Raw genomic sequence first — 24,596 nt, 5'->3', positions numbered from 1 at the left:
ACAGACATCATAACAGTCACTACTAGAGCTTCAGTGTTTTGAGGGCGGTATCTAGTTGGCATATAACCGTGAGGAATGCCCCAAGGGAAACCGGGTGGCATGTAATATTGTTGATCATTGACGGGCACCACTGGAATAGGCGTCGAGACGTTCTCAGAAACGGTTGTTCGTTGCACTGGATCTTGAGAATTGTTTGATGACTGGTTCTAAGCAGCCACCAAAGCCTCCATCATAGCAGAAAGCCTTTCCAAACTATCTTTCAAGGTGATTACTTCCTCCATGAGCTCTTGATTTTCTTGTTCAAGCTGACTCATCCTTCTCCGACGACTGGCTCGAGTATTGCACTGGTGATTTAGTTTGACCATTGGAGGGAGAAGACACTTGTAAGTTTCTTGAAATGCAGGAACTTGTGCTTGAATGATGAATGATATGCAGATGAAAAAGATGAGTTTTAATTTTTAAGAAACTCAATAATTTATTGCAAATATTATAGAGACAGAATTTGGTATAAGCTGAACAAAAATCTTTTTTTATTAAACAATTGAGGGATTACAAAGGATGAAATACAATTTCGACAATCCTAAACAATACAAGAGGAAAACAACTAAGTCTATGAGTCCTAAGGAATCCCATATATAGAAGGTCCTATTGCTGGCTGATGCTTCCTCTTCATCTTCTTATCATTCAAGACATGGTACTTTCCTTCCCAAGTGTCTCTTTCCAATTTCAACCTAGCCAAAATTTCTTGAAACTCTTCCCTATTCTCAATAGGAATGGTGGATGATTATGTTATAGCATAGGGGAATGAGGGATTCTCAGGAGCACAGGGCATCTCAAGTTCACTGGCTCTAGCACAAACCCATTGGGTGTAGGGCTCAAAAGCAACATAATTCTCTCTTCCTAATCGGCCTTTTCCTTTCTTGTGAATGTTGCTCCAAGCATGTATGATTCTATCCTTAAAACCGGAACTCTCTTCTTTGTTGAGGTAAAAGAAACCTGACAACAGAAGGTTATCGGGTTTATCTTCCATAGGATATCCTAAATGGCGTATGGCAAGGATGGGGTTGTAGATAATTCCCCCATGTACACCAAGGAGATATGCATTAGGAAATTCATCACAACTGTCAATAATTACTCCAATATCATATGATGGGTCATACCAATGTATATTCCCTTGATCAATGGACATGAACCTCTGAGACCATCTGAGCTTTTGTGGATTCTCCCTGAAGAGCCTGGATCCGGCTAAGTGAGAAATAAACCACTTATATGGGAGAGGTGCACAACAAAGAATGGTTCCACCACCTTTCTTAGTCTTGTGATGGATAGAATGGTAGGTATATCCAAGTAATATGGGTAATGGGTTACTAATTAAGAAGATTCGTACAACGTTAACATCCACAAAGTTATCAATGTTTAGGAAGAGCATAATTCCATAAATGAGTAGAGCAAAGATTGCTTCAAAGGCATCTCTATTATCTACTTCTGCAAAGACAAAGGCTTTCTCCATCAGGAATCTAGAGGTTAGACCTAGAATCCATCCTTTTGTAATGAAGTTGGCCTTCACGATAGACGTTTCTAGATGAAGTGCTTTTGCAATAGCTACTGGTGTAAGGGTCTTCTCTGAACCACTGAATGGTAATTTGTCAGAGACTGGCAAACCAAACCAATAAGAGTATTCTTCTAGAGTAGGCATAAGCTGGTAGTCTGGAAATGTGAAACAACGGTAGAGTGGATCATAAGACTGTACCAGGGTGTTGAGAACTCCATCTTCAACCTTGGTCTTCAAGATACCCACAAGTCTTCCATACCGAGCTCTGATATCCTCTCGACTAACCATCATAAAACCAAGCTTCTTCAACTCTGTTAAGTCAGGACTTTTGAAAGTGTATTTATTGGTATTCCTCATTCTATGTTCCATTTTACCTATTGATATTTGCAAAAGAAAACTATTGAGGTTCTTGGTTTTTATGCAAAAAGGTTTTTATGGACGTATGAATGCATGTTTCACAAATACGGGTTTAGGGTTTTGACATTAAGCATGGAGCCAAGGGTCTAACCATCCCCACAACGTATGGTGTTTATTTTATACCTGTAGAATAAGGTTCTAAAGTTATCCCCAGAGTCATAGATCCATCTTTCGAATATTATCGGTTTAACGACTTGCTCGCGGACCAATAATATTCTCAAGAGAAACTCGTCTGAGAGTAGCATCGCGTAACAATTACCTCAGATCTTACACCTGGATAATCTCCGCATTACATCCTAAAAAGGCTTGAAGGGGTTAAAAGGGTTCTAAAGGTCCTCAGTTTCTTAGACTCCCAGGTCGAAGATAATAATGCCACTATGATTTACTCGCAACAAAATATATTACCATCAAAGGGGTCTCGACTGAGTGGGGTTATATCATATGTTAATCATGCTTAGGACTACTCCAGACATGTAACTTTGATTATACCACCATCCTATCTTATTTGTATTCTCTAATCCAGGTTAGGATTTCCTCACCATTATAGATCTCCATAATGAAACACAAGCAAACATAGCAACAAATAATAATAATAATAATAATAATAATAATAATAATAATAATAATAATAATAATAATAATAATAATAATAAAAAACATATATAAACAAGTTAGGTATCACCCACTTAATATTATGTCCCTAGTGAAGTTGCCATTTCTGTCGCGGTGAAGAATTGGAGACCAAGCTATTGATTAGTCTTGACTCATGAATCAAAATATCACCACTGAACTTTAATTTATCCAAGGTAATGGGAAAAGATTCAAAAATAACCCAATATGCATATGCAAAGCTATAAGATTAAACTTAAGCTAAGGAAAAGGGGGGGGGGAGATTCTAAGGTACGGAGGTGTATTATGAAAAGGGAAGGTATTAGCATCCTAATCATCTGTAGTACTCTACATGAACCTTTTAAATATATGTGTTTGGTTTAAAATTATTTGCTATTTGATTTCGGAGATGAGAAATAGAACATTTTTTTATTGTTTGATGATTTGGAAAGACATTGAGTCTTATGCCTACGTACCCGTGAAGGATCAAAACCTCATAGTTCGAGTTTAAAAGTAAGAAGGGATTTGTTGGGGTTGATTTTATGAGAAAGAGACAAATTGTCATCTTAAGGATAAAACTTAGTTTTAAACCACCACAACCATGTGGAAGATAAATCTTTGCATCAAATTTAAAGAAGGGCTCTTACTTGGATATAGAATCAAGAAGTATGCCACATACCTCTTCCAAATGGAAGAGAATCAATATCAATCCCAACAATGTTATGGGGTAGGAGATTTAAATCTCAACTAATGATGACTCATGTCTAATCCTTTTATGAAAAGGTTTTAAACATGGAAAAGTCAAAGTGGCAAAAGGGTCTGAATTAAGTTTGTGTTTTTTTAGGTCTTATGAAAAGATCTTTGAATATGCTTAAGTTTTTTGAATCATTTGATTAATAAATAAAAGGGAAATCAATGACCTAAGTCAAAGTTTATTATGAAAGTGGTTATAAGAAGGAGAGAGAGAGAGAGAGAGAGAGAGAGAGAGAGAGAGTCATAAGGTTTACATTGAGGGGAACCTAAGATTGTATCTAGAAGTTTTGGATTAACGGGAAGCAAAGTTGTATAGGATGCAGATGAACACACACATGCAAAATGACAAGAATGTCATTATAAGTTTCCCTTGGATATAAACAATAACAAGGTTGAATATGCATTAACATTAAGGCAAAAAATATGGCTAAACACAACGGCAATCACAAGGTGAGTGAGGTATGGATGACAATATTGATCATGGTTTTTAGGAATTGAGATAAACAAAAACAATACATGACGAAGTTTCACATAACATCACAAGACACAACACATTGATGGTGAAGACAAATTCATATTTGACATGTTAAAGGCATTCATTGGTACATGGTAAACATAACATGAATCAATTTAGGTCAAACATGCATCACATTATAAGTCTTCACAAAATAAACATTAAATTTGAATCAAAGTTCATGATAAGACCAAGCTTAAGTGAAAACCCTAATCATGCATCAAGATGCTTCAAAAGATTCATCTAAACAAAACCCTAAGTTTCATCTAAATAATCAATCACTAATATTTTAAAACAATGCCATTTAATCATAGCATAATGCCCAAAATATGATAATGTTTAAGCAAATAAAATGCAACCAACATCAAACAAGACCTAAACAAATATATATTGGTCACACAAACATCTATGATCACTTAGAACAAGGAAACAACAAAAGAAAATCCATTAAAAGGCCTAAAAACAACATAAAATGCACTAGTTTTCTACCTAATAAAAAAGGTCAAATAAAATATTATTTTTTGGAATTTTTTTGTGGATTCATAAAATAGAGAGGATAAATAACAAGTGTGTAAAAAATAATTCAAAAATAATTAATTTTTCATATAGAAATAAATGCGTGAATATTTGAAGAAAACCATAAAAAGTAATGGTAAAAAACAAGGAAAGTGTGGTCAAGGCGGTTTGAACCCTTGACCTGGTGTTTGCAGGCTTAAACCATAGCCAATGGGCCAAGCACCAAATAGTACTAGTATTATGTGTGTGATACATAATATATTAAGACTGAATGCAAAAGATGTAAAAAAAATAAAAGAAACAAAAGCCTGGGGCAAGGGCATTCGAACCCCAAACCTTATGCATGCAAGAGACTTAACAAACCAGCATTTTACCACTATGGCACAACGTCAATTCATGTATTAAGTTATATCAATTAAAATATATATTAAAGTCACTTTTAAAATTTAAAAATGGCTTCAAACTTCATCTTCCTCATTCATCCCGTAGTCCATCATTTTCACAACTTCACAAAACTCTAACTCTCTCAATTCTTAACGAAATCAAAAGTTGTAAATACCAAAATTGCTTAGAATTTCGCAAGGAATATGATGGTATTAACCAATTTCATTTATTTTTCATAAATCTCAAGAAATCGAACAAAATACATATGAACCCTAAAAATTGAATTTAAAATTAAATTACAAACAACACCGCTTAAGACCAATGATCATATGGGTTTTGTTCCTCACGTCTTGCCAAGTGAAATGCTAACAAGAATGATGAAAATGGTGCCTTAAATCATAAATTGAAAAAACGAGTACATACCTCAAAAATGAAAATAGTGTTTTGAAATAGGGGTGTTCCAAATGTGATTTTATGATCTGAACAACTTCCTTACACCTCATGGAAGATGTTTGAATGTTTGACTTGAGTTGAGAGTGTTTGGTTCTTCCTTTCAAAATCAAGTTGCAAGCTATGAAAATTTGATTTGGAAGATGATGGTAGGATTGTTACAGAAGTTTTTCAAGTGTTTGGACAATTTCTAATGGAAGTCTAGAAGTTGTTTGAAGTGTTGGTTTGGAGAAAACACAAGCACAATGGAATTTGGAAGTTTGAGGTTTAGAGAATTTGCTACAATGGAGTTTTTGTATAAATTCTGGTGTGTTGAGTTATGAGGGTTGGCTATATATTTATAGAGGCTCCATATGATTCATGTAACTTGTAGAAATCAATCTTGGTTCAATTGGAATGCTAGTTTAGTGACTTGGTTTCATTTTGCACAAAAATGCATAATGGATCATGATGACAATGTGGAGTGAAAGGAGGAGTTTAGAGGTAATTTTCTTGATGTTTAGGATGTTACTTTTTTGTTTTAGAGGTTAAGTGTGATTAAAAGAAACAAGTTAGAAGCTCAATGGAAGAGTGGTTGGAAAAGTTGGCCTTTATCAAAATGGATATGAAGCTTTTTGCAAAACCTTCCAAATATGGCATCAAGACTTAGTTAATGGCTCAATCCCTTATGTTATGCACCAAGGGTTTGTGTAATATTATGATTAAGGTGAGGTTTAGAATCAATATAGCCTACAAAGTAAGATTATGTAGCTTTGGCTCAAGGTTGCATGATGAACTTGCCATGAAAATGACCCAAAATTCAGATTTGGAGAGCCAACTTCATCTCTTCGAAACTCCTAGCTCAAATATGATAATTTCATGCTCTTAGACATTTTGGAAATCTAATAACATCCTTTAAAACTTTCATGTTGGGAGTTTTCCTTTAATCAATGTGGATCATGGTGAAAAATGATGATCATGTAAGTCACTTTTTGAAGGCAGATTTGGTTGAAACTTTTTCTATGTTTCAACTTTATGGTACCAACTTCATGGCTTCATAACTTGAAATCCTTGCAATTTTTGGGAAACAATCATCAAGGAAAAAGTTGTAGTATGGGAAGAGAGATTTAATTTGAGATTTGGAGAAAATAAAATGGTTGCTTGGATTGGAAGTTATAAACTTGGAAAGTTGGCTCCTTAACATGTATTTTTTTCGTAACTTTGAAAAATTTACATAACCAAATCTTGCCATTTTTGCAAGTAACCTCCAATTTCTTGTTTTCTCTTAATGAAATGCATCCATCAACCATATTTTCATGATCCTTGAGTTGAGAAGTCCATAATTGACCAAAAATGTCAAAAGTCAAACTTTGAGTTTGCCTTAGTTGACTTTGTATCAAATGAATCCAATTCTTGCAATCTTTAATGAATGGGATCTCTTGGGCCCATTAGATGATGTGAATGGATCGCTTATGATATATTTGAATTCTTTGAACCATACTTCAATCTTTGGGATCATGCTTTGGCTAAAAAGTCAACCAGTTGACTTTGGGTCAAAACCCTAGTTGAGGGTATCAGATGAACTTTGGCCTTGAGGAATTTGAGATGGAATGATCTTGAACTTTATTCTTGTTGATGGAAGTCACTTGATCACTTGGGAAGGATGAGGAGTTTGAAATGTTGAAACTCATGCCAAGTCTTGATTGATCAATCTTTGAAAGCTCTTGGTGCAAAACCCTGGCTTAAGACAAATAAAGTAGAAAATCTTTTTGTATTTTCAATAGGTTAGTAATGCAAAGATGTTAGATGTCATGCAAATAATACAAATGATGGTGGCATCTTAGGGTTGAAATTAGGGTATGACAGAGTGTTATCCAGAACTGGGAGGGGGAAAGGGTTGTGCAAAAACAACTAGGTTGAGAAAGGCCCAACCTCTTTTCCTGCAATCGAAAACCTTTTACTAAAAATTATTGGGGATTTCTTCTCCCACCCTAAGTGGTGGAGAAGCACCTTAAGAAAAACCGAAAATGCCCTTACAAATCTGAAAATGCATTTTCTGACGCACCCATTTCATACCAAATGCATGTGTAAATGAGCCACACGTCTCTTTCTGCATGAAAATAGTCCAGAGATTCACTTCCGTATTCACCATATATGCACCTCATGCATTCCTAACTGGTACATAATCATTTTGACATAAATGGATCCAGAGATGCACTTTCATATTAACCATATACACACCTCATACATTTCTAACTGAGACACACTCATTTTGACATAAATGTATTTGGATATTGATTCGAATCGTGACTATATATAAAATATAGTCTATCGGGTACTTGACTACAAGTGCACAGTCCAGTCGTTTTAGTTTTAAAATATATCGAACCCACAGGGACCTATGGTCAAAACTAGTGTTACTAATGTCACTTTGTTTAGCTAAGGGAATGATTTATAGAAGTTCGGGTGCAGAATATTAAATCTAAGAGAAATTTAGTTTTAAGAAATTATTAATAAGAGGAATCAGTATGCAACGCATTAATCTTCAGGGATTCGATAAGTCACCGGTGAATAGTTTAAATACCAAATATCTTTCAGTAGAAAATACTTATTTAAAAGACTTTATCTCACACTCTCGTGGTTGTTGATTCAGCCTATAGCTTTAAGTCAGAATGTACGCTCTCGTTGTCCCATTTGAAGTTAAAAATACTTTTTGAAAATATATAAGTTATAATTGCTTTTAAAGTGATCTCGCTGTTTTTAAAATCAATGCCTAGTTTTTACTATCCAGCTCGAGCCTCACGCTCTCGCGATTGTCGGTTCTCACCTTAGTTAATTTCCCACTCTCATGGCAAAATCGTATTAAATAGCTTTTCACTTTTGTGACAAAGTTAATTAAATTTAAATTAAAAACCTTAGCCTAAAAGATTGTTTGAGAAAAAGAGTTTTCACCAATTATTATTAAATCCCATCCAATTAAATTGTTACATACCGATACCGGTAGTTTAGCCAGACATGTTAAATAGCGCAAACACAAAGCATAAACAGATTAACAGCGCAACAAACATAATTATAACGATAACAAAACAATGATAATAATAATTGAATAAAAACCTGGCAATTGGATTAACAGAGTACGGCAAATCTTGGAGTACTTGAGCAGTCCTCCACAAGTCGGTAGGATTCTGCTTCTTCAATACAATTGCTTACTAAATTAAATAAAGTGCAGTAGCTCCCCAGTGTAGGAAACTACTACTATGGCTAACTGGAAAACGGGAAGGAAAAGAGAAAACGGGAATTCTAAAAGGAATGGCAACTGAATTACAGTAAGGGAAAGAAAGTTGCTGAAGGAAAATAATGCTCAAAAGTTAAAATGCTGTAGAAAAATAAATTGCAGAGAGAATGTAGACGTTCTCTTTTTTTCCAACTTCTGTCCTTTATATATTGCTTTGGTAGGTCTTGGCAGCTGAGAAAATTAAGGAAGACTGGTTGAATGAGGAATCCACGGGGGAGTCATTCTGTTGGAGAGAATTTAGGCACGTTTGGTTGCCTCTGATGACTGCTTCAAAGCGTAAAATCTGGCCGGGTGACGCTCGTCATAGGCCTGTGACGGTCGTCACAGGCTAGGCCGTGCCGGTCGTCACATCAGCAAATTCTTTCTTCTGGTTTTTCTGCTTTTTCTGTGCTTTCTCATCTGTTTCTTCTTCTTTTTCTTCCTTTTCTATATTTTGCTCATTAATGCTTGGAGATTTAAATACTTGCAAAAATAACTCGAATACTTGCGGAATAATCGGAATATTAACTAAAGTTGTATGATCTTTGAGTGTAAATCAAGGTAAATATCTGATGCATTTTCGCGTTATCAAACTCCCCTAAACTTGAATCTTTGCTTGTCCTCAAGCAAATGAAATTTTGAAACCATAGTTAAACTCGAATACATTTCCAATTCGTACGTGGTTGTTGGGTACTTTGCTAAGATGACAGATACTCAAGTAAAACACTAAAGATACAGTGACGACACAAGCAAAATGCATTAACGTAGACCTCTCCTTTGTACAAGCCAGCTCAAATCATGTAATTATAGCTCAACCTAGTGTCTCTCGTTCCTATTTCACCCGGTTTCATTCTAGCGCAATCACATTAAGCCCTTTGCCTCCACATGCACTTAGTGAAGTAGCCGGTTAGTGACTTTGATCCTTTTCTTAGCACTGGGTCTGGTACACTAGTGTGGTACCCCTTTATATATCCCTTTTTTTGAAGGTTGTGGGGGATCAAACTGTAGCTTGCCCTACCGAGTCAAGTACCAGGTACCTCTGAACCAACCAGCCGGGTATTTCTGTTCCTTCCTTTTGTATATCTTGCAACCGTTTGTATGGTTCTTTCATCAATTTCATGATAGCAAAAGGTATGAAGGATTTTCTTTAATTCGTAGGCGTCAAACACTTATATTCATCGGCTCTTCACGTGGGTTATGCTTGAGACAGTGCTGATTGCTAGTATAAACTACTAGGGGTTAATCTAGAACGAAGACTTAAGGTATCAGTATAATGGTTATTCAAACTGATCTCGTAGAAGTGAGGGATCTAAGGTGTCGGGACGGTATCAATCTTGTTAGATCTTTCTCAGTTTCCTAACAGAACCTCTGTAAGACAACCTATATACTCGTAGGGAATGCATTAAATCTTACATAATCAATTTTTTGTTATGCCAAATTATGTATAAATGATTGATAAGGACAAACAAAAAAATTTGTATTGGCTGAAAATACTAACAATAGAAACAAGTAGAGGAGTGATAAGGATTTCCTCCCACATTTAATCAATGCATTGTCCTCAATGCGACAGTACACAGAATAAAAAGAAAGAAAGAAGAAGGTCACTACTCGTCGTTACGCTGTTGGATTCTGCGTGCTCTGGCTCTTGCTCTTGCGCGCTCACCTCTTCCTCGCTGGGTAGGATCCAACCCTACATGCTGAGTGTACTCCTGAATGGCATCTATGCAATATGTCAGGGCACTCATCTGGTTTGAAAGCTCCGCCATCCCCTGGTCATGCCAGTTTGCATAGTCATGCTGATCCCGCTTTATTTGCTGGATCGCTTGCATCATTTCCGTCTAGCATTCTTCCATCCTCTAGTTTTGTCGCAGCATCTCGACGTAGATGTTTTCCATGGTGGCGGGTCTTCGCTCACTTCTTCACTGCCCTCGGGAAGATGTCTCTGCAGCGTACTCCTGAGGTGGATGTGGCACGCCTCGGTTAAGCTCCTTCTCGACTTCATCTGTTCCATTATTAGGATCTCGTTCATTTTCCTCAGGGGCATCCAGATCAAAAATCCAATTCTCCATATTTTGCGGATCTGTTCGGTTCCTGTTGGGCATGATGATGCTTCGAACTATCTTGTTTCTGACAACAGGATGATACTTCCTGTCGTCTCTGGCTTTGATCAGGTGTGAAGCACGGCAGTAGTCGATGTCGAGGAACTCGGTTGGCAAGGCTGGCAAGTTGGCTAGCCTATCTCCCAGATTCAAGCCTAGTGCTATGGAGGTGATGATTCCCCCAAAATAAAACGCATGACTGCCTCTCATGCACGCAGCCTGGATGTTGGCTAACGGGAAAGGAGTAGCATTGAACGCAATTGGGGTAAACACACTGTGAAGAAGAAAAAGTTCCTTGGAGTTTATCTTATGATTGCTGACTCTTCCAAAAACTGTGTGCCCCAGGACTCGGTGGAAATATCTAATGGTTGGGTTGTGAATGTATGTTGCGTTAAGTGTATACTAGCTCGTGGCGTTCATGTTGGTGAGGATATGCCATACTTAAAATGCTACCTCTGTCCATCTGTCAGGGATACAACAGTGAACTCATTACAACAGTTAGGCATCTTTGAGAGTTCCTGGAACAAACCTTGCAATATGCATAGTTATGTGGAGGCATAAAACCATTCTTGTTATATCTGGCATGTTTCTTTACTCAGTTCTCGCCCATCAACCGTACATCATAGATCCAGAAACTTCCCGAGCAACCATATACGATGTTAACTGAGGCTAAACCAATTTGCGGTTGAGGATTATCTTGAACATTGGGGTTTATATCCTTAAATGAAAGGATACCACTCTTGATGAGCCTCTGAACATCTGACTTTAGACCAAAATAGTTTTCAATGTTATATCATGGTGCCCCTTAATGGTAAGCACAAAATTGATATGCCTTGTACCAATAGGGAAGGTCCATTGGCACGGGTGGTGGAGACCTTGTCTGGACATGATTTTTAGCTAACAGTGCAGGAAACAATTTTGCATAGGACATTGGGATAAGATCAAACTGTGGCCTGTTTTGAATACGATTTTGATTATTGAATTGAGAGCGAGCCTGTTGTGGAGTCTGTTAATGTTATTGATTTGATGGTTGTTACTGAACATGTTGTTGTTGTTGATGTTGTTGAGGATACTATTGTTGATGTTGATGCAAGAACTGTGGCTGATAAGTTGGAGCTACCATTGGTGGACTAATGATTGGTGAAACAGTTGCAACATGTTAATACTTTATTCTTTGTCTTCCATATGAAACGACACTAACATCCAATTCTTTCTTCTTGGAGAAATTATTGACGAATTTATTAACATGATAGAAGTGCCACCTTCCTTAGTCAAACGTCCCTCTCGGACTGCTTCCTCAAGTCGCATGCCCATGTTTACCATCTCCATGAAATCACTGGGTGCACTAGCGATCATGAGGTCATAGTAGAATGAACTCAGAGTTTTCAAAAAGATTTTAGTCATCTTTTTCTCTTCAAGTGGGGGGCAAAATCTGTGCAGCAATTTCACATCACCTTTGAGCATATTCCTTGAAACTCTCTTTATCTTTCTGAGATATGGCTTGAAGTTGATATTTATCCGAAGCCATATCTATATTATATTTGTATTGGCGACAAAAGCTTCACCAAGGTCGTTGAAAGTGTAACACCCCGATAATAATAAAATAATTATTTAAATTGAGTTAATAATTTATTTATTAATTTAATTAAATAATTGGAAATTTTATTGTTATTATTATTGGATTATTATTATTATTATTATTTGGAAAATATATATAAGTGGGAAATAAGAGAAAAGAGTTCATTTTGGAAAACAAGGTTTTACGTGAAACAGAGAACGATCGTGAAAGAAGAGGAAAAGGGCAAAGAGACAGAGCGAGGGCTGAAGGTTGAAGAAGGAAGGGCTTGAGCTTAGAGATTCGCCGGATTAACTCAGGTAAGGGGGGTTTATCGTCAATTAACGGGTATTATGGGATAATATGTCATGGGTAGTGATAAGCTGTTGATTGACCCTAATTGGGAACTGTGAATACTGAAATTTTGTTGGATGAACCGTGTTAGAAGTTGAAATTTAGTCGGTAATTGAGACTGTTGTAATTCCCCGATCGTATGGCTTTTTACGGAATCGGATTCGGAGGTCCGGAAGTCCTCCAATGGCGGAAAATGCGGAGAATTCTGCATTCTGCCTTGAGTTAGCGCAGGAACAGCTTCTGTCTTGCGTTAACCGGTTAACCCAGGGTGTTAACCGGTTAACACTGTGTTGGATTATGAATATGTGTTGTTTTGTCTGCGTTAACCGGTTAACCCAGGGTGTTAACCGGTTAACACTGTTGTAATTTCTGATATTTGGCTGTTTGTGCTGCGTTAACCGGTTAACCCAGGGCGTTAACCGGTTAACACTGTTAAATTTTGAGACAGAAGGCGTGTTGTGCTGCGTTAACCGGTTAACCCAGGGCGTTAACCGATTAACGCTGTTGCAGAGTGGAAAAATGTTAATTGTAATGTTGTGTGCCTATTTGAGGGTTGGCCTATGTTGGCCTATGATGTAATAGAGACTAATTCCCGCTGTTTGAGCAGTATAGATATTAGTGGAGTGTGCTAATATTGTGGTTGTTGTTTGGCATGATATGATATGCTTTTGTGATAAATTGTGTTGATAATGTGGAATGGTATACATGATGTTGTGAATGTATGCATTTGTGAATAGACTATTCTATAGCTTAGAGTGTGAGCATGTGTCTATTCTTGATTATCGTTGATGTTGCATTGCTAGGTGATTAGCATGCGTATTGTGGCCTTCGGGTGGTAGCTAATTCCCATGGTGAGGAATTAGTGAGTAAATCATGTTGATTGTTGTTGTTGTTTGCATGCTAGGTGATTAGCGTGCATATCATGGCCCATTTGGGGTGGTAGCTAATTCCCATGGTGAGGAATTAGTGAGTGAGTCACTATGTCTCAAATGAGTGGGACTAGTGAGCTTGGTAGCCGTGCCTGGATTTGGACGGTGAGGTTGAACTATATGTTCACAACATAGTCGGTACCGCATGCATAGAGTCTCATTGCATAATGAATGTATGGCATATGATATGAATGGATGTATTCCAGTATCATATGTGTGTTGTGTGTTGGGTTGTTAATGATTTAATATGATGGAGATTGTACTGTTGAGTATGATGTTTGAATGGATATTACTGTTGCTGAATGCGTAGTCTAATTAGGGTGAATTAATGTGTTAATTACTTGGCATTACATGTTGTTCTATAATGCTTATTATATTGATTGAGGAACTCACCCTTACGCCTATTTTTCAGGTAACGAGAAATGAGTTGAGTAGAAGCTTATGCTTGGAGTCTAGAGTAGTTTCTTATGGGTCATGCTCTGATAGATGTAACATCGGGAGGGAATGTTTTAATTAATTTGATATTTGTGGTTGAATGATTTACATGTATTGTGTTACATGTTTTACATTGATGTTGGATTTTATTCCGCTGCGAATTATGCAAAAGAACCTTATGTTGATTAAATAAATGAGCATGACAGGAATGTTTGAGGATTTTTGTGAAATGATTGTGTGACACCCTTCGGGGCATAATTACTCTGATGAATATATTGTTATTTTAATTATAATAATTTGGGGTATTTAGAAGGGTGTTACATTAGTGGTATCAGAGCATAGTCGGTCGTGTTGAGTCGTAGTTATTCTGTTCCCCTGTACGGGATAGGTGTTGTGTAACCCTATCAGTACTTAATTGTTTTAGTTGTTGGGTTTTCAGAATAGAGATGGCTGGAAGAGGTAGAGATGATGCTGCGATTGCTGAGGCTCTGGGTATGCTAGCTGGAGTACTTGGAGGAAATCCGAATGTTGTGGGAATGGGAGCTGCTCGTCAATTGAGTGAGTTCCAGAAGAACAATCCTCCCATGTTCAAGGGAGCATACGATCCAGATGGCGCTCAGAAGTGGTTGAAGGAGATAGAGAGAATCTTCCGAGTGACTGAGTGTGCCGATAACCAGAAGGTCAGGTTCGGTACGCATATGCTGTCAGAAGAAGCTGATGATTGGTGGGTTGCTACCCGCACTGAGTTGGAAAATGCTGGGAATGCTGAGATCACTTGGGCTGTGTTCAGAGAGAGATTTCTGAGGAAATACTTTCCAGAGGATGTTAGAGGAAAGAAAGAGATAGAGTTCTTGGAATTGAAGCAGGGTAACAAGTCCGTTACGGAGTATGCTGCGAAGTTCACAGAGCTGTCAAAGTACTATACTCCTTATAGTGAGGCTGCTGGAGAATTTTCGAAGTGTGTGAAGTTTGAGAACGGGTTGCGTCCCGAGATCAAGCAGGCGATTGGATATCAGAGGATTAGAGTGTTTTCTGATTTGGTTGACTGTTGCAGGATTTTCGAACAGGATTCCAAGGCTAGAGCAGAGAGCTATCAGCAAAGGGTTGATAGGAAAGGCAAGAGTCAGATTGATCGTGGAAAACCGTATGCAGCTGGTAAAGGTTTCCAGAGGCAGAGTGGAATGAAGAGACCTAGTGGAGGAGATTCTAGTGCTCCTGTTAAGTGTTACAGATGTGGTCAGGCTGGACATCGTATCCATGAGTGTACCAGTAATGAGAAGAAGTGTTTCAAATGTGGGATAGGTGGTCATTTGGCTGCGGATTGCCGGTTGAAGACTGTGACTTGCTTCAACTGTGGAGAGGTGGGTCATATCAGTCCACAGTGTCCTAAGCCGAAGAAAGAGAATCAGTCAGGAGGCAAGGTTTTTGCTTTATCGGGTTCTGAGACTTCTGCAGATGATCGTTTGATCCGAGGTACGTGTTATATTAATGGCTTTCCTCTTGTAGCTATTATTGACACCGGTGCTACTCATTCTTTTATATCTTTGGATTGTGCTGTGAAGCTTAAGTTAGAAATATCTGAGATGCATGGAAGTATGGTGATTGATACTCCTGCGAAGGGTTCAGTGACTACTACTTCAATTTGTTTAAGTTGCCCTTTGAGTATTTTTGGTAGGGACTTTGGGATAGACCTTGTGTGTCTTCCGCTAGTGCAGATTGATGTTATTCTGGGTATGAACTGGTTGGTGTTTAACCGAGTCTATATCAACTGTTTTGATAAGACTGTGATATTCCTGAGATTGAGGAAGGAAAGAGTTTGTTTCTATCAGCAAGGCAAGTGAACGAGGAAGTAGCAGATGGGGCAGAGTTGTTTATGCTGTTAGCGACTTTGGAGGCTAAAGATAAACTGGTGATTGGCGATCTAGCTGTGGTGGGTGATTTCCCTGATGTGTTTCCGGAAGAAGTGAATGAATTACCGCCAGAGCGTGAAGTTGAGTTCTCGATTGATTTGGTACCTGGTACTAGACCGATATCGATGGCTCCGTATCGTATGTCTGCTGTTGAGTTAGCTGAATTGAAGGGTCAGCTGGAAGATCTGTTGGATAAGAAATTTATTCGTCCTAGTGTGTCACCGTGGGGTGCACCAGTGTTATTGGTTAAGAAGAAAGAAGGTACTATGAGGTTGTGTGTGGACTACAGGCAACTGAATAAAGTGACGATCAAGAATCGATATCCTTTGCCAAGGATTGATGATTTGATGGATCAGTTGGTTGGTGCGAGTGTGTTTAGTAAAATAGATTTGAGATCTGGGTATCATCAGATACGTGTGAAAACTGAGGATATTCAGAAGACTGCTTTCAGAACAAGGTATGGACATTATGAGTATTCTGTAATGCCTTTTGGGGTGACTAATGCGCCTGGAGTATTCATGGAGTATATGAATAGGATTTTTCATCCGTATCTAGATCAGTTTGTTGTGGTGTTTATTGATGACATTTTGGTGTATTCGAAATCTGAAGAAGAACATGCTGAGCATTTGAGAGTGGTGTTGGAAGTTCTACGAGAAAAGAAGTTATTTGCTAAACTGTCAAAGTGTGAATTTTGGCTAGAAGAGGTTAGTTTTCTTGGTCATGTGATTTCAAGAGGTGGTGTTGCTGTTGATCCTTCTAAGATAGAAGCGGTATCTAAGTGGGAAGCTCCGAAGTCAGTTTCTGAGATAAGGAGTTTCCTTGGACTTGCAGGTTACTATAGGAAATTTATTGAGGGATTCTCTAAGTTGGCGTTACCGTTGACGATGTTGACTAGAAAGGGGCAAGCGTTTGTTTGGGATTCAAAATGTGAAGAGGGGTTCCAAGAGTTAAAGAGAAGGTTAACTAGTGCTCCTATTCTGATATTACCGAGTTCGTCGGAACCATTTGAGGTTTACTGTGATGCTTCATTGTTGGGTTTGGGTGGTGTGTTGATGCAGAATAAGCAGGTTATAGCTTATGCTTCGAGACAGCTGAGGGTTCATGAGAGGAACTATCCGACGCACGATTTAGAGTTGGCAGCTGTGGTGTTTGTTTTGAAGTTGTGGAGGCATTACTTGTATGGATCAAGATTTGAGGTTTTCAGTGACCATAAGAGTTTAAAGTATTTGTTTGATCAGAGAGAGCTGAATATGAGACAGAGAAGATGGTTAGAATTTCTGAAGGATTATGACTTTGGTTTGAATTACCATCCGGGTAAAGCAAATGTAGTGGCTGATGCATTGAGTCGGAAATCATTACATATGTCTATGTTAATGGTTAGGGAATTGGATTTAATTGAGCAGTTTAGAGACTTGAGTTTGGTGTGTGAGAGTACTCACAATAGTGTTAAATTGGGAATGTTGAAGTTAACAAGTGGTATTCTGGACGAGATCAGAGAGGGTCAGAAATCCGATATGCTTTTGGTTGATAAGTTGACTTTAGTGAATCAAGGTCAAGGTGGTGAATTCAGAGTTGATGAGAATGGTATTTTGAAATTTGGTAGTCGGGTGTGTATTCCGGATGTTACTGAACTTAAGAAGAGTATTCTGGAAGAAGGACATCGTAGTGGCTTGAGTATTCATCCTGGAGCTACGAAGATGTATCATGATTTGAAGAAGTTATTTTGGTGGCCGGGAATGAAAAGAGAAATTGCGAGTTTTGTTTATTCTTGTTTGACTTGTCAGAAGTCAAAGATTGAGCATCAGAAGCCGTCTGGGCTAATGCAACCGTTGGCTATTCCAGAGTGGAAGTGGGATAGTATCAGTATGGATTTTGTTTCTGGGTTGCCAAGGACAAGTAAGAATTTTGAGGCTATTTGGGTGATTGTTGATAGATTAACAAAGTCGGCTCATTTCATTCCGATCAGAATGGATTATCCGTTAGAGAGATTAGCCGAGTTGTATATTGAGAAGATTGTAAGTTTGCATGGTATTCCGTCGAGTATTGTTTCGGACAGGGATCCTAGATTTACATCGAAGTTTTGGGAAGGTTTGCAGAGGGCTTTGGGAACTAAGCTGAGATTGAGTTCTGCATATCATCCGCAGACTGATGGTCAGACTGAGAGGACGATTCAGTCATTAGAGGATCTTTTGAGAGCTTGTGTTTTGGAAAAAGGAGGTGCTTGGGATTGTTATTTGCCTTTGATTGAGTTTACCTACAACAATAGTTTTCATTCGAGTATTGGTATGGCACCGTTTGAAGCTTTGTATGGTAGGAGATGTCGGACGCCTTTATGTTGGTATGAGTCCGGTGAGAGTGCTGTGGTTGGACCGGAGATTGTTCAACAAACTACAGAAAAGATTAAGATGATTCAGGATAAGATGAGAATTGCTCAGAGTCGTCAGAAGAGTTATCATGATAAGAGGAGGAAATCACTTGAGTTCCAAGAGGGAGATCATGTGTTTCTTCGTGTTACTCCGATAACTGGTGTTGGTCGAGCTTTGAAGTCGAAGAAGTTGACACCTCGATTTATTGGTCCTTATCAGATTTTGGAGAGGATAGGGGAGGTAGCCTATCGTGTCGCTTTACCGCCGTCGCTTGCGAATTTGCATGAGGTTTTTCATGTGTCTCAGCTGAGGAGGTACATTCATGATCCGTCGCATGTAGTCCAAATAGATGATGTACAGGTGAGAGATAACCTGACTGTTGAAACATCACCTATGAGGATCGAGGATCGAGAGTTGAAGCAGTTGCGGGGTAAAGAGATTGCCTTGGTGAAGGTAGCTTGGGGAGGATCAGCAGGTGGCAACGTGACTTGGGAACTGGAGAGTAAGATGAAGGAGTCTTACCCAGAGTTGTTCGCTTGAGGTATGTTTTCGAGGACGAAAACTCTTTTAGTGGGGGAGAGTTGTAACACCCCGATAATAATAAAATAATTATTTAAATTGAGTTAATAATTTATTTATTAATTTAATTAAATAATTGGAAATTTTATTGTTATTATTATTGGATTATTATTATTATTATTATTTGGAAAATATATATAAGTGGGAAATAAGAGAAAAGAGTTCATTTTGGAAAACAAGGTTTTACGTGAAACAGAGAACGATCGTGAAAGAAGAGGAAAAGGGCAAAGAGACAGAGCGAGGGCTGAAGGTTGAAGAAGGAAGGGCTTGAGCTTAGAGATTCGCCGGATTAACTCAGGTAAGGGGGGTTTATCGTCAATTAACGGGTATTATGGGATAATATGTCATGGGTAGTGATAAGCTGTTGATTGACCCTAATTGGGAACTGTGAATACTGAAATTTTGTTGGATGAACCGTGTTAGAAGTTGAAATTTAGTCGGTAATTGAGACTGTTGTAATTCCCCGATCGTATGGCTTTTTACGGAATCGGATTCGGAGGTCCGGAAGTCCTCCAATGGCGGAAAATGCGGAGAATTCTGCATTCTGCCTTGAGTTAGCGCAGGAACAGCTTCTGTCTTGCGTTAACCGGTTAACCCAGGGTGTTAACCGGTTAACACTGTGTTGGATTATGAATATGTGTTGTTTTGTCTGCGTTAACCGGTTAACCCAGGGTGTTAACCGGTTAACACTGTTGTAATTTCTGATATTTGGCTGTTTGTGCTGCGTTAACCGGTTAACCCAGGGCGTTAACCGGTTAACACTGTTAAATTTTGAGACAGAAGGCGTGTTGTGCTGCGTTAACCGGTTAACCCAGGGCGTTAACCGGTTAACGCTGTTGCAGAGTGGAAAAATGTTAATTGTAATGTTGTGTGCCTATTTGAGGGTTGGCCTATGTTGGCCTATGATGTAATAGAGACTAATTCCCGCTGTTTGAGCAGTATAGATATTAGTGGAGTGTGCTAATATTGTGGTTGTTGTTTGGCATGATATGATATGCTTTTGTGATAAATTGTGTTGATAATGTGGAATGGTATACATGATGTTGTGAATGTATGCATTTGTGAATAGACTATTCTATAGCTTAGAGTGTGAGCATGTGTCTATTCTTGATTATCGTTGATGTTGCATTGCTAGGTGATTAGCATGCGTATTGTGGCCTTCGGGTGGTAGCTAATTCCCATGGTGAGGAATTAGTGAGTAAATCATGTTGATTGTTGTTGTTGTTTGCATGCTAGGTGATTAGCGTGCATATCATGGCCCATTTGGGGTGGTAGCTAATTCCCATGGTGAGGAATTAGTGAGTGAGTCACTATGTCTCAAATGAGTGGGACTAGTGAGCTTGGTAGCCGTGCCTGGATTTGGACGGTGAGGTTGAACTATATGTTCACAACATAGTCGGTACCGCATGCATAGAGTCTCATTGCATAATGAATGTATGGCATATGATATGAATGGATGTATTCCAGTATCATATGTGTGTTGTGTGTTGGGTTGTTAATGATTTAATATGATGGAGATTGTACTGTTGAGTATGATGTTTGAATGGATATTACTGTTGCTGAATGCGTAGTCTAATTAGGGTGAATTAATGTGTTAATTACTTGGCATTACATGTTGTTCTATAATGCTTATTATATTGATTGAGGAACTCACCCTTACGCCTATTTTTCAGGTAACGAGAAATGAGTTGAGTAGAAGCTTATGCTTGGAGTCTAGAGTAGTTTCTTATGGGTCATGCTCTGATAGATGTAACATCGGGAGGGAATGTTTTAATTAATTTGATATTTGTGGTTGAATGATTTACATGTATTGTGTTACATGTTTTACATTGATGTTGGATTTTATTCCGCTGCGAATTATGCAAAAGAACCTTATGTTGATTAAATAAATGAGCATGACAGGAATGTTTGAGGATTTTTGTGAAATGATTGTGTGACACCCTTCGGGGCATAATTACTCTGATGAATATATTTTTATTTTAATTATAATAATTTGGGGTATTTAGAAGGGTGTTACAGAAAGTACGGATCTTCGCGATGTCCAAGCCCATGTACAACTTAAGAACGACACCAGTTAAATTGTCTTGAAAGAAGTGGATCAGAAGCTGATGGTTGTTAGTCTAAGTGGACATATTCCTAGCATACATCACCAAATGACTTTTAGGACATGAATTTCCTTTGTATTTCTCAAATTATGGTACTTTGAATTTAGGCGGAATTTGAACCTTAGGAACCAAGCAGAGTTCGGAAGCGGTCTTGCCAAAAAGATCCTTACCTCGAAGAGCATTGATTTCCTTTTGTATTTCTAAGAACTGATCTTGAAATTTCTCTAACCTTTCATCTACTCCCACAACTTTGCTTAGAGCAATGTGATAAATATTTTCTTCATTATAAGGAGTCGTATGCACCACATGAGGAAGTACAGACATCATAACAGTCACTACTAGAGCTTCAGTGTTTTGAGGGCGGTATCTAGTTGGCATATAACCGTGAGGAATGCCCCAAGGGAAACCGGGTGGCATGTAATATTGTTGATCATTGACGGGCACCACTGGAATAGGCGTCGAGACGTTCTCAGAAACGGTTGTTCGTTGCACTGGATCTTGAGAATTGTTTGATGACTGGTTCTAAGCAGCCACCAAAGCCTCCATCATAGCAGAAAGCCTTTCCAAACTGTCTTTCAAGGTGATTACTTCCTCCATGAGCTCTTGATTTTCTTGTTCAAGCTGACTCATCCTTCTCCGACGACTGGCTCGAGTATTGCACTGGTGATTTAGTTTGACCATTGGAGGGAGAAGACACTTGTAAGTTTCTTGAAATGCAGGAACTTGTGCTTGAATGATGAATGATATGCAGATGAAAAAGATGAGTTTTAATTTTTAAGAAACTCAATAATTTATTGCAAATATTATAGAGACAGAATTTGGTATAAGCTGAACAAAAATCTTTTTTTATTAAACAATTGAGGGATTACAAAGGATGAAATACAATTTCGACAATCCTAAACAATACAAGAGGAAAACAACTAAGTCTATGAGTCCTAAGGAATCCCATATATAGAAGGTCCTATTGCTGGCTGATGCTTCCTCTTCATCTTCTTATCATTCAAGACATGGTACTTTCCTTCCCAAGTGTCTCTTTCCAATTTCAACCTAGCCAAAATTTCTTGAAACTCTTCCCTATTCTCAATAGGAATGGTGGATGATTATGTTATAGCATAGGGGAATGAGGGATTCTCAGGAGCACAGGGCATCTCAAGTTCACTGGCTCTAGCACAAACCCATTGGGTGTAGGGCTCAAAAGCAACATAATTCTCTCTTCCTAATCGGCCTTTTCCTTTCTTGTGAATGTTGCTCCAAGCATGTATGATTCTATCCTTAAAACCGGAACTCTCTTCTTTGTTGAGGTAAAAGAAACCTGACAACAGAAGGTTATCGGGTTTATCTTCCATAGGATATCCTAAATGGCGTATGGCAAGGATGGGGTTGTAGATAATTCCCCCATGTACACCAAGGAGATATGCATTAGGAAATTCATCACAACTGTCAATAATTACTCCAATATCATATGATGGGTCATACCAATGTATATTCCCTTGATCAATGGACATGAACCTCTGAGACCATCTGAGCTTTTGTGGATTCTCCCTGAAGAGCCTGGATCCGGCTAAGTGAGAAATAAACCACTTATATGGGAGAGGTGCACAACAAAGAATGGTTCCACCACCTTTCTTAGTCTTGTGATGGATAGAATGGTAGGTATATCCAAGTAATATGGGTAATGGGTTACTAATTAAGAAGATTCGCACAACGTTAACATCCACAAAGTTATCAATGTTTAGGAAGAGCATAATTCCATAAATGAGTAGAGCAAAGATTGCTTCAAAGGCATCTCTATTATCTACTTCTGCAAAGACAAAGGCTTTCTCCATCAGGAATCTAGAGGTTAGACCTAGAATCCATCCTTTTGTAATGAAGTTGGCCTTCACGATAGACGTTTCTAGATGAAGTGCTTTTGCAATAGCTACTGGTGTAAGGGTCTTCTCTGAACCACTGAATGGTAATTTGTCAGAGACTGGCAAACCAAACCAATAAGAGTATTCTTCTAGAGTAGGCATAAGCTGGTAGTCTGGAAATGTGAAACAATGGTAGAGTGGATCATAAGACTGTACCAGGGTGTTGAGAACTCCATCTTCAACCTTGGTCTTCAAGATACCCACAAGTCTTCCATACCGAGCTCTGATATCCTCTCGACTAACCATCATAAAACCAAGCTTCTTCAACTCTGTTAAGTCAGGACTTTTGAAAGTGTATTTATTGGTATTCCTCATTCTATGTTCCATTTTACCTATTGATATTTGCAAAAGAAAACTATTGAGTTTCTTGGTTTTTATGCAAAAAGGTTTTTATGGACGTATGAATGCATGTTTCACAAATACGGGTTTAGGGTTTTGACATTAAGCATGGAGCCAAGGGTCTAACCATCCCCACAATGTATGGTGTTTATTTTATACCTGTAGAATAAGGTTCTAAAGTTATCCCCAGAGTCATAGATCCTTCTTTCGAATATTATCGGTTTAACGACTTGCTCGCCGACCAATAATATTCTCAAGAGAAACTCGTCTGAGAGTAGCATCGCGTAACAATTACCTCAGATCTTACACCTGGATAATCTCCGCATTACATCCTAAAAAGGCTTGAAGGGGTTAAAAGGGTTCTAAAGGTCCTCAGTTTCTTAGACTCCCAGGTCGAAGATAATAATGCCACTATGATTTACTCGCAACAAAATATATTACCATCGAAGGGGTCTCGACTGAGTGGGGTTATATCATATGTTAATCATGCTTAGGATTACTCCAGACATGTAACTTTGATTATACCACCATCCTATCTTATTTGTATTCTCTAATCCAGGTTAGGATTTCCTCACCATTATAGATCTCCATAATGAAACACAAGCAAACATAGCAACAAATAATAATAATAATAATAATAATAATAATAATAATAATAAACATATATAAACAAGTTAGGTATCACCCACTTAATATTATGTCCCTAGTGAAGTTGCCATTTCTGTCGCGGTGAAGAATTGGAGACCAAGCTATTGATTAGACTTGACTCATGAATCAAAATATCACCACTGAACTTTAATTTATCCAAGGTAATGGGAAAAGATTCAAAAATAACCCAATATGCATATGCAAAGCTATAAGATTAAACTTAAGCTAAGGAAAAGGGGGGGAGATTCTAAGGTACGGAGGTGTATTATGAAAAGGGAAGGTATTAGCACCCTAATCATCTGTAGTACTCTACATGAACCTTTTAAATATATGTGTTTGGTTTAAAATTATTTGCTATTTGATTTCGGAGATGAGAAATAGAACATTTTTTTATTGTTTGATGATTTGGAAAGACATTGAGTCTTATGCCTACGTACCCGTGAAGGATCAAAACCTCGTAGTTCGAGTTTAAAAGTAAGAAGGGATTTGTTGGGGTTGATTTTATGAGAAAGAGACAAATTGTCATCTTAAGGATAAAACTTAGTTTTAAACCACCACAACCATGTGGAAGATAAATCTTTGCATCAAATTTAAAGAAGGGCTCTTACTTGGATATAGAATCAAGAAGTATGCCACATATCTCTTCCAAATGGAAGAGAATCAATATCAATCCCAACAATGTTATGGGGTAGGAGATTTAAATCTCAACTAAGGATGACTCATGTCTAATCCTTTTATGAAAAGGTTTTAAACATGGAAAAGTCAAAGTGGCAAAAGGGTCTGAATTAAGTTTGTGTTTTTTTAGGTCTTATGAAAAGATCTTTGAATATGCTTAAGTTTTTTGAATCATTTGATTAATAAATAAATGGGAAATCAATGACCTAAGTCAAAGTTTATTATGAAAGTGGTTATAAGAAGG

At 38.1% G+C, this 24,596-nt stretch overlaps 2 protein-coding genes across 2 annotated transcripts; both read right to left on the bottom strand.

Moving 5' to 3' along the window:
- Window positions 1-784: 784 nt before the first annotated feature.
- Window positions 785-1,921, bottom strand: LOC127102928 (uncharacterized). Its single transcript, XM_051040243.1, has one exon. The coding sequence runs from the start codon at window positions 1,919-1,921 to the stop codon at window positions 785-787; it is 1,137 nt and encodes a 378-aa protein (XP_050896200.1).
- Window positions 1,922-21,880: 19,959 nt separating this feature from the next.
- LOC127102927 (uncharacterized) lies at window positions 21,881-23,017 on the bottom strand. The gene has a single exon (XM_051040242.1). The coding sequence runs from the start codon at window positions 23,015-23,017 to the stop codon at window positions 21,881-21,883; it is 1,137 nt and encodes a 378-aa protein (XP_050896199.1).
- Between the last annotated feature and the right edge of the window lie 1,579 nt (window positions 23,018-24,596).

The sequence above is a fragment of the Lathyrus oleraceus genome, chromosome 7, assembly GCF_024323335.1.
Source record: "Lathyrus oleraceus cultivar Zhongwan6 chromosome 7, CAAS_Psat_ZW6_1.0, whole genome shotgun sequence".
Lineage (NCBI taxonomy): Eukaryota > Viridiplantae > Streptophyta > Magnoliopsida > Fabales > Fabaceae > Lathyrus > Lathyrus oleraceus.
This window is presented reverse-complemented; position numbering and strand designations above follow the sequence as displayed.